The 12604-nt window shown below is 41.5% G+C and overlaps 1 protein-coding gene across 1 annotated transcript in view; it reads right to left on the reverse strand.

The window, feature by feature from the left end:
- Positions 1-4381: 4381 nt before the first annotated feature.
- Positions 4382-12604, reverse strand: part of NCMAP (non-compact myelin associated protein) — a 25884-nt gene continuing 17661 nt past the window's right edge. The window contains exons 3-5 of the mRNA XM_015820298.2: positions 10080-10175; positions 8059-8143; positions 4382-4969 (exon numbers count right to left, since the gene is read on the reverse strand). Of these exons, the coding sequence (XP_015675784.2) occupies positions 4825-4969; positions 8059-8143; positions 10080-10175 (326 nt within the window). The 3' untranslated portion in view covers positions 4382-4824. The remainder of the gene's footprint in view (positions 4970-8058; positions 8144-10079; positions 10176-12604) is intronic.

A 12604-nucleotide genomic window follows, 5' to 3' on the forward strand; every position in this document is an offset into this window, starting at 1 on the left:
GATTGCACACCCACTCCTGTAATACCAAACATGTGTAGTCCGTCAACATAGTTCCTGTTTTCTGAGTTTATGTGCAAAGAAGAGCTTTTTTAATGAGCTATTTTTTTTCTAAGAGCAATGAACGTAGTTGTGAATAGTCATGAAAATCACTTTTCAGCTCTACCAGCTGGTTTGGACACATTCCACCATCTGCAATATGTTGAGAGAGCCTGAAGATGGAAGTGGGTTTTGCCTTGAGATTTACAAATTACTTTATCCCATACCACTTTTCCTGCCCAGGAGAAATGATTTTGTGCTGCGTTTTTACTCATTTCTTCTCCATTCTAGGTTTTTTTTTTTTCATCAAAGGCTGCTTCAAAGGAGTGAGAAGAGCAGAGCACGTAACATTTTTTTCATTGGATATCAATTGAAAGTGTCTGAAGCATCAGGAAACTTCATCAGAGCAGTTAAAACCCCAGGGGTGGAGAAATTCCTAAGGGGAAATTAAGTTGGTAATTAAATCCTCTTGTTCAATTCAGACTGTCATCGTAAACCTGCTTATCAGGTAGTGAATTCCATTGAATTTGAATAGGACTGCGATACATGCACAAATAAGACTGTGATTGAGCGGTGAGGTGGGGCAATGCTTTAGTGTGCGTTTGTGTGGCTTTTTTTAGATAAAAAAAATTTGTGCTGCTAGAAAAATAGGTAGCTTCCCTAAGTTTATCTGGTATTTCAGTTCTGACATTTCAACGGCCGCCCCATCCTTCTCCATCGTGTAACTGTATTTTGGGCCCTCAGAAACTGGCTCGCATTTACACAACCGTGTAAACAATTATTGTGTTTTACATTTTTGCCCAAACCCAGCGCAGAGGTGGCTACTGGACTAACCACCTTCCCCTTGTGCTTCATGCTCCTCCTCTGCCTATCTTTTAATTCATATTACAGTATTGAACTTTTATTATTTTCACTGCTTCATTGCTTTGTTATTATTACGTTTACATTTTATCATTTTTTCCTGTTTTGCAATTGTAAGCCACCCAGGATGAGATGGGCAGCAAATAAATTTAACAAATCTATATAAATAAAAATGTAAATGTTCGTTTGTTCAAAATCTTAAATCTCCTAAAGTTCTTCACCGATTGCTTTGAAATTTTGACACAACGTTGCTTTTGAATACGCGCGTGTTTTTATATACCTACTATTATATAGATGTCACACCTGTGACAGGTAAAAACATGCTTATGATTCCAACGGATATGCCATTTCAATTTAAGAGATTGCAATTCGATTGGCGTTTGCAATCACCATCAACAAAGCTCAGGGCCAATCTTTAGAATTGTGCGGTTTAGATCTAGACACGGATTGCTTCTCACATGGACAATTATATGTTGTGTGTTCTAGAGTCGGCAAACCAGACAATCTCTATATCTGCACAGACAATGGAACAACAAAAAATATTGTATACCCACAAGCATTGTGAAATTAAACATATTACAAACGTGCGCTTTCTCTTTTCTTTCTTTTCCATTTAACCAGACTGAGCCACAGCAACGCGTGGCCGGGTACAGCTAGTAAATAAATAAATTTACTTCCAGTTTTCAGGAAAACTGGCCCATAATGAACAATTGGCTCGCTTAATGAACACTTTAAAAAAAGGTCATAAAATCGGGTCTGTATGACTTTCATGACTTACAACATTAAAGAGCAGGCTTCATTACGTTCACACGTCTAGGGCTACTTATATTAAATACTACTATTAACATATTTTATTTATTTATTTGTTTGAATTTTTATCCCGCCCTTCTCCTTACGGACTCAGGGCGGCTGACAGCCTGGTAAAACAGATACAAAGATAAAAATACCCACTTTAAAACCTAATTAAAATGAAATATTTGATGTGGCCTGTGTCAATTTAAAATTATTCTTAAAACCCCACTAAAAATTCCCCTAGGCCAATCCCGNACCACATTAAGAACAAGACATTCTCTCCCTGCTGGTTTACAGTTTAAAACCCCATAAGACAAACATAATGGGGAAGGTAGAGGGAAAAGAACGAGCTCAAATACTGTGTTCTTATTACAACCAGCTGGAATGGGGACCAGTTAGATTCCAAGAGCAGCTGAATTCTTACACCTCTTTGGCTTCAGACCAGAGAAGGAGCAGCTAAAAAGAAAAATGGTACTCTTGAAGCAAAATCTGAGCTTCCAAGGATAGCGAGGAGAAAGGTGGCTTCATGTAATAATAATAATAAAGTTGGAAGGGACCTTGGAGGTCATCAAGTCCAACCCCCTGCTCAGGCAGAAAACCCTACACCATTTTGGACAAATGGCTGTCCAGTCTCTTCTTTAAAACTTCCAGTGTTGGAGCATTCACCGCTTCTGGAGGCAGGTTGTTCCACTGGTTAATTGTTCTGTCAGGAGTTTCTCCTTAGTTCTAGGTTGCTTCTCTCCTTGATTCATTTCCATCCATTGCTTCTTCTCCTGCCTTCAGGTGCTTTGGAGAATAGCTTGACTCCCTCTTCTTTGTGGCAACCCCTGAGATATTGGAACACTGCTATCGTGTCCCCCCTCGTCCTTCTCTTCGTTAAACTAGACCTACCCAATTCCAGCAACCGTTCCTTGTATGTTTTAGCCTCCAGTCCCCTAATCATCTTTGTTGCTCTTCTCTGTACTCTTTCTAGAGTCTCAACATCTTTTTTACATCGTGGTGACCAAAACTGGATGCAGTATTCCAAGTGTGGCCTTACCAAGGCATTGTAAAGTGGTATTAACACTTCACATGATCTTGACTCTATCCCTCTGTTAATGCAGTCCAGCACTGTGTTGGCTTTTTTGGCAGCTGCAGCACACTGCTGGCTCATATCTAAGGGATTGTCCACTAGGACTACGAGGTCCCTGTTCCTTGGCTCTTATTTCTCCCTGGCAGTTGACAACACAGCAAGGGCCCCACTGGATCAGACCAATTAGCCCTCTGAGGCCCCCCAAATCCAAAATGTGCACCCTTCTAGCCAGAAAGCTAATCAATGCTTCAATGTACCCTCCTGTTCCAGTGAATTCACTGTCAGGTATTAGGGAACCTTTTCATTCTGTGCTGAGAAGTTTTAACAATTGGGGCAAACAATCTCCAGGAATTGGCTATGAAATTTTAGTAATCCTGGCATGGGAATTTTTTTTAAAAAAAATCCACTATCACTATAGAAAAATCCATCGGACACCCCCCCCCAAACTAGATCTAGTCATACCCCACATTTTACTTTTTAAAAATATCATTTCTCCATTCAGTTTATTTAAAAGGAAAAAAGAGAAGAAATAAATACAGATACTTCAGCGACAAGATTCTAAAATCTTGTCTAAAGTCTTCTAAAATCTCCCAAAACTACCGTATTACTGTGCTGCAAGGTTTCAGTTAAATGAATGGGAACGTGAATTTAGCATACTAAATTGACTACAGGATTGTATTACTATTTACTGGGGCCTCACAAAAGGATCACAACTTTCCCCATGAAATCCCACTTCGGATTCACTTCGTGGTTTCTTGTGCTTGAGAGTCTAAGCGAGAACAGTACACTTTTACCAGGATAAGCCAGAACCACTTTATACATTCATAAGGTGACCAACTTTTTTAAAATGAGGAGGAGGACACAAATAAATTGAAGAAAAAAAAGTGAGTCTAATGCGTGCGTCTGTGCCGTGTCGTGTTTCGGTAAGAAGTAAACAAAGCCACTTGCGTGCGGCGTACTCTCTCAAAACAATTCTCCTGGGTGGAGCGCATGCGTCTCATAATCGTGTCTCGCCGAGCCTTGACAAATCGTCATGTCAAATACAAATACGTCACATCACACGCAACGGATCAGCTCGGCATCAATCGAATACGGAGATTTACAGATTACTCTTCAAATATCGAAAAGGAGGACATGTAGGAGGACACTTTTCGAGAGAGGACAGAACTTACAAAAGGAGGACGATTGGTCACCTTAACATTCAGTACAATCCATCTGTTGATTTTCTTTTTCCTGTAGCATTTAGGGAAGCCATTAAAGACACACATGTTCCCATATGAAAAGGAGAGCAAAACAACATCTCACAGCTTTGTATATACAAATATCTAGCATCTTCACCTAGAGGTCTCCATCTATCTTCTGCCCTGACAATGCAGCCCCAAAATTCGAGCTTTGCTCCACTGAATGTTATCAACTCACTAGTCAGTTAGGTGAAGATTGGACTTGGAGAAGAAACCCTCATTCTCAAGAAAATTTGAGACTGGCTAAAATCAGCCTCACAAAACATGATTGTTGAAATCAAGTTCTTTGCTTGCCTTGCTAAACCAGCGTTTCTCCACTTGAGCAAGTTTAAGATGTGTGGACCTCAACCCCCAGAATTCCCCAGCCAGCACGTCTTAAAAGAGCCAATGTTGAAAAATACTGGCCTGCCAACAAACAAGGAACTCCTAATGGAAAGTTGACCATGGAGGAAGAGGTTTGGCAACTGGTGGTAAGAATATTGATCCTATATTATCTGCTAAAAACCAAGATGAAGAGTAAGCCCTCTGATGTTTTCACAGCCTCCATCCAGGAGGTCACTTTCACTTACAGGACAATGGGAGCGGAGCCTAAATTAACAGAGCGAGGAAATATGAAGGAAATCATTGGTTCTGAGAATTATGGTGGCTGTGCTTCTCACCATCCCTTCCAACAAGTAGCTGGAAAGTTTATACAAGTTGTTGCCCCTGGAGGTCATCTTTTGCCTCCTAGAAGGAAAAAAACATGGACCATAGGAGCCACTCCATTCCTCAACCGTCTGCAGAATTCACTTCTTGCTGGTTATTCCTCCACTTTTTGCCTCTTCAAAGTCTTCGCTTTGGCAGGTGAATGTCAGGGGCAAATGTCACTGCACTGTTCCTGGCAGAGGTGCTACTGTCCTGTCCTAAAACTGAGGGAATGGCGGTCTTCGCGTTCTTTGGCTCCAGCTCTCGTTTGGTCCTCATGTGCCTACAAAGAACAAAGCAGACTTTGTGTTAGTGTGCTGGTTGTGCAGCAGAAAAGACAAGAAGCTGTGGCCCCTGAAAGCTAAACACCCCTGTCGTAGATCAGCTTTTGCAAACCACAGTCCTGATGCACAGGCTGTTCTTCTGAGAACGTATCCAGAAGATGAGGCCATTCAGCAGAATATTCCTGAAATTCTTTTTTCTTTTTTTGAATAAACTTTACAGGGCAATTTTTTAAAAAATCAAATTAAATGAGAAAGAATAGAATAGAATAGAATAGAATAGAACAGAATAGAACAGTGGTTCTCAACCTTTTTAATGCCGCCACCCCAACCGGTCGTAAGTCGAGGACTAAACCGGTCGTAAGTCGAGGACTACCCAACCGGTCGTAAGTCGAGGACTTTCCCTGCCCGGGAACGCCGCGCATGTGTGGTTCCACCCCCTGCACCGGCCGAGGCGGAGCTGGCAAGCGGCAGAGACGGAGCAGGCCGACCACCAGCTGGCCCAGCCCAAGGGAGGTAAGGCACCCGCCAGAAAAGGGGGAAAAAAATGGCGGACAGCCTTGCTTGGCGACCCCCGTGAAATGGTCGATCGACCCCAAATGGGGTCGCGACCCATAGGTTGAGAATTGCTGGAATAGAAGGAAGTGACCTTGGAGGTCATCTAGTCCAACCTCCTGCTCAGGCAGGAAACCTTATACCAGGGGTAGGCAACCTTGGCTCTTTTATGACTCGTGGACTTCAACTCCCAGAATTCCTGAGCCAGAATGGCTCAGCTTGGAAACCTCTCCCTTTCCCGTCAGCATGGCTGGCTCAGGAATTCTGGGAGTTGAAGTCCACGAATCATAAAAGAATCAAGGTTGCCTACCCCTGCCTTATACCATTTCAGACAAATGGTTGTCCAGTATCTTCTTAAAAACCTCCAGTGTTGTAGCACTGGTAGGGTGTAGGGGGATTATAGATTTTCTTTCTCTTATACCCATTCTTCCCGAATTCTTTGCAGCTCTAAAAATATACAGGCACTTCTCAACTTACAATCATAATTGGGATCAGAATTTCTGTTGCTAAGCAAGATGGTTGTTAAGTACATTACACTGAATTGTATACCCTTTTTTTGCTACGATTGTTAAGCAAATCACTGTGGTCATGTGCATCGTGCGGTGGTTAAGAAATTTGGCTTCTCCCGTTGACTTTGCTCGTTGGAAGCCAGCTGGGAAGGTTGCAAATGGCGATCACGTGACCCCAGGATGCTGCAACCATTGCAAATACATGATGGTTGCCAAGCGCCTGAATTCTGATCACGTGACCATGGGGATGCTGTGAGGACCAGTCGTAAGTCACTTTTTATGGTACCAATATAACTTGAAATGGTCATTGAATGAACGATTGCAAATTGATGGCCTACCTGTACACTATACATTAAGAATGCCCAGCAGGTCCTGATGTGGCTACTTTAATTTATTAGATTTGTAAGGCTGTCCAGCTCAAAAAAACTTGGGGTGATGTATAATATTAAAAACAGATCACAAATAGCCATGAACAAAAGAGATTCATTGTCTTTATCGTCTCAATCCATCTTCTATATTATAATTCAAAACTATTATTCTAATAACTAGTTTTTAGTTCCCTTATAAGACGATAAAGGTTATTCTATAAGTAAGTGATGATATTAGGATGAGAAATAGAATACGATTGTGAAATAAAGTAAGAATTTATTTGAGTAAATAATAAGTGTATCTTAGATACGATAACTATTTTGTAATGAACTAAGGGGACCGTGGATTATCCGAAACCTAATTATTATGGACACTAAGCTAACTGGAATACTGTAACTGAAATTAGATAAAAGTTAGAAACAGGACATGGAGGCGTATAAGTCAAAAGATATTGATAAATGTTTTAACCGATTGAGTTATAACTAGCAATGTATTAATTTGAATGTGATATAATAACCAAAGGAAACAGAGAGGGAATTTTTGATGATGTAACCTGATATATACAGTATATGAAAGAACTTGTTATGGGATTATGGATTACCCAATCACCATGTTGCTTCCTTAATACCTGGAGTTTTATAAAATTGGAAAATTAATAAAACTTGTTTTTAAAAAAAGAGATTCATTGTTGCTAGAAGTGCTCATTGTTTATTAAATCAATCAATCTGATTTATTTACCAGGCTTTTGGTTGCTTTAGTCCAGTGTTTCTCAACCTTGACAATTTTAAGGCATGTGGACTTCAACTCCCAGAATTCCACAGCCAGCAATGCTGGCTGTGGAATTCTGGGAGTTGAAGTCCACATGCTTTAAAATTGTCAAGGTTGAGAAACACTGCTTTAGTCAGAAGCAGCTCTTGGCCATCTCCTCTTTCTATTTGTGTTTTTGACAAACAAAAATGGCACGTTAGCTTGCAACATCTCACAGAAAGGAAAATGGCAGAGTCCCTGAATGTAAAAATGTGACGACAGCAGGATTTATGAGGTAAAAATGCCCAGAGAACACATAATCAGAATACAGGTAGTCCTCGACTTACCACAACTGAACCCAACATTTCCGTTGCTGAGCAAAACATTTGTGAAGTGAATTTTGCCCCATTTTGTGACCTTTCTTGCCACAGTTATTAAGGGAATCTCTGCAGTTGTTAAGTTAGTGGCACGGTTGTTAAGTGAATCTGGCTTCCCCATTGATTTTGCTTGTCAAAAGGTCAAAAAAGCTGGACACTGCAAACGTCATGAGTTGGCTGCTAAGCATCTGAATTTTGATCACATGATGATGGGGATGCTGTAATGGTCATAAGTGTGATAAACGGTCATAAGTCACTTTTTTCAGAGCCATTGTAACATAAATGGTCACTAAATGAACTGTTGTAAGTCGAGGACTACTTGTAATAGCTTTCCTCGGACACAGTGGCATAAAAATAAGCGCATGCACATCACAATATCATCACATATGCAATGTCATATCGTTACATATGCAATGTCATTGCCTCCTCCCACTCCAGATATCTATGAACAGAGTGATTGCATCTAGTCAGTAAATTGTTCTCCTAAAGAATGAAAAGAACTGGAGGGGAAAAAAAAATCAAATGACTACTAACCTGTTATACATTTTAAGGATGAGCAGAACTGTTGTAAATATTACTACGACACCCACAACAATAGCTGCTACTATTGCTCCAGAACCTAATGAGGAGAAAGAAAAATAGCAACCTGATAAAGCAGATCTGTATGTATGTGCAGACTTTTTAAATACAGCTCAGTTGCCAGCTTATCATAAAATATAATTCCCATGTTCTAGGACAGGGGTAGGCAACCTTGGCTCTTTTATGACTCGTGGACTTCAACTCCCAGAATTCCTCAGCCAGCCATGCTGAGGAGAAAGGGAGAGGTTTCCATGCTGAGCCATGCCGGCTCAGGAATTCTGGGAGTTGAAGTCCACGAGTCATAAAAGAGCCAAGGTTCCCTACCCCTGTCCCAGGATATGTACAAAAATATCCCAAAATGTTATCTTATTTTTGACTGTTTTGTCAGGAACATTACTTTTATTTACTATAAGTTTAATTTACCCTTGAGAGAAAATTGAGGTACAAGTAACCCTCAGCTTACTCAGTGTGTTCATTTAATTTGTGTAATTAAGGCAGTGATGGCCTTATAGGTTTTTTGGGGGGAGAGGGGCTCGGTGAGAATGTCCTTACATCCCCCATGGAACACCACCTTTTACAAATTTTTACTAATTTCATTTATTTGTGCCTTTGAGTCAGCATCAGATTAGTTCTTGCAAATATCTGGCAATATTTTGAAAGTAGTTTGCCATTGACAGAGAGGAATTGGCTCAAGATTGCCCAGCTGGCTTTGTGCCTAAGACAGGATTAGAACTCTTGATCTCCTGATTTGTAGCTTGAATCTTAACCACTACACCAAACTGGCTTTCTTTGGTAAATCAGCAACTTACCAGTTCGGACATACCTGATTTTATTTTCTTAATGCATGGCCTAACATGACAATTAATGGATTATGATAACTGTATTTTCGGGTTTATGTTATGGATTGAAAATGAAAGCAAACAAAAAGGGTTAAATTTTATACCTCACTATATCTCTTCATTCCATCTTTATATACCACCATCTGACATCATAGATTAAAACTTATGTCTATAGTTTACTGAAATGAAACATTTAACTCCTTTAGGATCAAAAATATATTATGTTGTTGTTGTTAGTTGCGAAGTTGTGTCCGACCCATCGTGACCCCATGGACAACGTTCCTCCAGGCCTTCCTGTCCTCTACCATCTTCTGAAGTCCATTTAAGCTCACGCCTCCTGCTTCAGTGACTCCATCCAGCCACCTCCTTCTCTGTCGTCCCCTTCTTCTCTTGCCCTCCATCTTTCCCAGCATCAGGCTCTTCTCCAGTGAGTCCTTCCTTCTCATTAGGTGGCCAAAGTACTTGAGTTTCAACTTCAGGATCTGGCCTTCTAAAGAGCAGTCGGGGTTGATCTCCTCTAGGACTGACCGGTTGGATCGCCTTGCAATCCAGGGGACTCGCAGGAGTCTTCTCCAGCACCAGAGTTCAAAGGCCTCCATTCTTTGGCGCTCAGCCTTTCTTATGGTCCAACTTTCACAGCCATATATTGCAACTGGGAAAACCATGGCCTTGACTATGCGCACTTTTGTTGGCAGGGTGATGTCTCTGCTTTTTAGTATGCTGTCTAGATTTGCCATAGCTTTCCTCCACAGGAGCAAGCATCTTTTAATTAATATTATAACACCCACCAATACTCGCATCAACACTGATAGGGCAAGCCACTTGTACATAAACAGAGATAATGACACCCCATTCCCCTCTAGCACTGATGGTGTTACTTAGTTGGGTAATGAAACGTCTGCAAGAAAACAACCAAGCTCAGAGAGCACCAAGGACCCCACCTACACATTTCCAATTCAGTTTCCAGTTGAAAGAATTATTAATTGTCACCTCTGCAGCAACTGGGACCTTGTCAGAGCAAGTACAGAGCTGTTTCATTCAGATCCTGAAGATGTTTCTTTTACTCCTATTCACACATTAGTGGTGAAAAACCCACAGTCCATAAAATCTCCCAATGGCACCCTTGCCCTTTCTTACTCTGATAAAGGATTTGCTCTCGAGACTTTGTAGTCACATTCTTCCAAGGCAGGGAATAATCAGACGTTGGGGCAGCTGAGGTCATCTTGATTCTAGCTAGGCAGAACAACGAAACAACATTACAATGATCGCAAAATCAACCAGTAGGAGAATCATAAGAGAGGCACCAACATCAGGCAAATGAAACAGCATTTGTTGCAACTGATACAGCACACAAACTTTCTGGTGTCACAAACCACATCCATTTAGTACAGATGATCACACTTCACATCGGGATGGTTATAAATAACCAATTAAAACCACATTATGTTCATGGTCAGCCTCCTAAGGATCTCAGGGTGAGTTGCAATCCATTTTTAAAAAATGATGTAAAAGAGTGCTGGCTAGGGAATTCTGGGAGTTGAAGTCCGCACATCTTAACATTGCCAAGTTTGAGAAACCCTGATCTAAAGTGATTATATGCAAAAGGAAATAGAGCATTGTTCCATTCTTGTCTTGGTCTTTAAGAACTTGTTCACTTTGAAATTTTTGTAATGGCTGCATGACGGTGCTTCATCTTCCATGCTCAGCTAAATGCTGCCACTTAATTAGACATAAACATGAAGCACAAACCCACATACAGCTAGTCCTTGACTTGTCACCATAATAATTGAGTCCAGAATTACGATTGTAAGTCATGCCAATTGTCATCACGTGTCCTCAGGTGGTCATACATGTCATACACTTTACTTCTTTTGTGCACCGATTGTTAAGTGAACCCAGCAGTCATTAAGGAAATCCATTGTCCTCAATGGATGTTTTTTGCCAAAAACTGGAAGTAAACACCGGTTTCTGGCAATCATGGTTGTGTGAATGTGGGATGCTGCAAGTGGCTGTTATACAGGCAGAATGCTGAGCACTTAAAATGTGATCACTGGAATGGGAGCATCCATCAGAATTTTGAATCGAGGTCATAAATAAAATGGTATCATCTTTAAAAAGCACAATCTGTTGATAAAGATCTTAAAATAAGGGAAGTGAGCATTAATAACAACAGTCATGAATGATAATGCAATAACTCCAGCATCCTGAATTTAGCACCTTGACGCAATATAGGTAGTCTCCAGTTATGACCACTCCTTTAAAAATGGTTCAGAGTTATGACAATGCTGAAAAAAGTGACTTATCCCCTGTCTTCGAGGTTACGACCATCACATCATACCCACAGTCGTGTGATTGTTATTCGGGTGCTTGGCAACCTGCTCACATTTATGAGGGCTGCAATGTCTTGCCATCTTCCAACAAGCAACGTCAATGGGGAAAGCCAGATTTTCTTAACAACTCTGTGTATCACTTAAATCAGGGCTTTTCAATCAGTGGTACGGGTACCACCTGTGGTACATTGGCACCTGGCAGGTGGTACGTGACCATCCTAGAAAAGTGGTAGTGGTGGGTGGGGAATGAGCTGAACCGGTGGCAGCACCGCACAAGCCTGAGCGAGAGATGGCTGCAGCTGCAGGGCTGTCAGGGCTCAGCGGAAGCGCCAGGATCAGCGCCAGGCTCCAGCTGGAGCTCGGAGCTGATCCTGGCGCTTCTGCTGAGCCCTGAAGAAGCGCCGATCAGCTGGAATGTTGCAGCATCTCCAGGGTCTTGTGATTTACATTCAGATGCTTGGCAACTGATTCATATTTATGACGGTCACAGTGTCCCAGAGTCATGTGAAGTGACCAAAACCTGCTACAACTACCCAACAGATGGGGGAATAAAAAACAAACACCCCCCCCACCCCACCCCCGCTGCCAATCCTCAACAGAAATGCTCACAACAATGAAAACCTTGGACAGGAGGAAGAGTGCCGCCGGGTGGGCAGGCAGGTGTCTTGCTCGGCTGTGGCTTGGGAAGGGGCACTTTTTTCAGTGCCATTGTAACTTCGAACAGTCAGTAAGCAAACTGTTGTAAGTCGAGGACTACCTGTACTTCGTCACTTTTTTTCCTTTTTTTTTGTCATCAAGTTTTTGACGCCTTGCTAGGCCACTGGTGGTACTCGGATGTTGCCATATCCTAAAAGTGGTACAATGGGTGAAAAGGTTGAAAAGCCCTGACTTAAATGACTACATGGTTCACATAATGACTGTGTGGTTCGTTTAAAGACCACAGTAAAAAAGATGGTAAAATTGGGTCTGGTCATATGATCCCTGGCTTAACCATCCCATCATTTAGCAACTCAAATTGAGGTCCCAGCTGTGGTTCTACACCTACAGAAACTTTTGCCAAGGTTTACCAGTGGCAAAAATGGGATAAGTGTACGTGATAATAAACAGCCGGTGCTTTTTCAAACATGTTAATGATCTGAAAACAACTTTATTGTCTATTTCTGGCCTCTGTGTTCGGTTGCAGATGTAATTGCAGGAAATGCACCCCGGTTAGCAAATGTTTTCAAATTTTCTACCTTGAATAGACAGGAGGGGTCTTTTTTAAAGCTTGAAAGTAAAATCAGCGGTCATGTGGCCATCCCCATGGCGGAAGAAATGGTTAGGAAAAAAAAA

Source organism: Protobothrops mucrosquamatus, unplaced genomic scaffold (assembly GCF_001527695.2).
Source record: "Protobothrops mucrosquamatus isolate PMUCROS unplaced genomic scaffold, P.Mucros_1.0 scaffold1114, whole genome shotgun sequence".
Lineage (NCBI taxonomy): Eukaryota > Metazoa > Chordata > Lepidosauria > Squamata > Viperidae > Protobothrops > Protobothrops mucrosquamatus.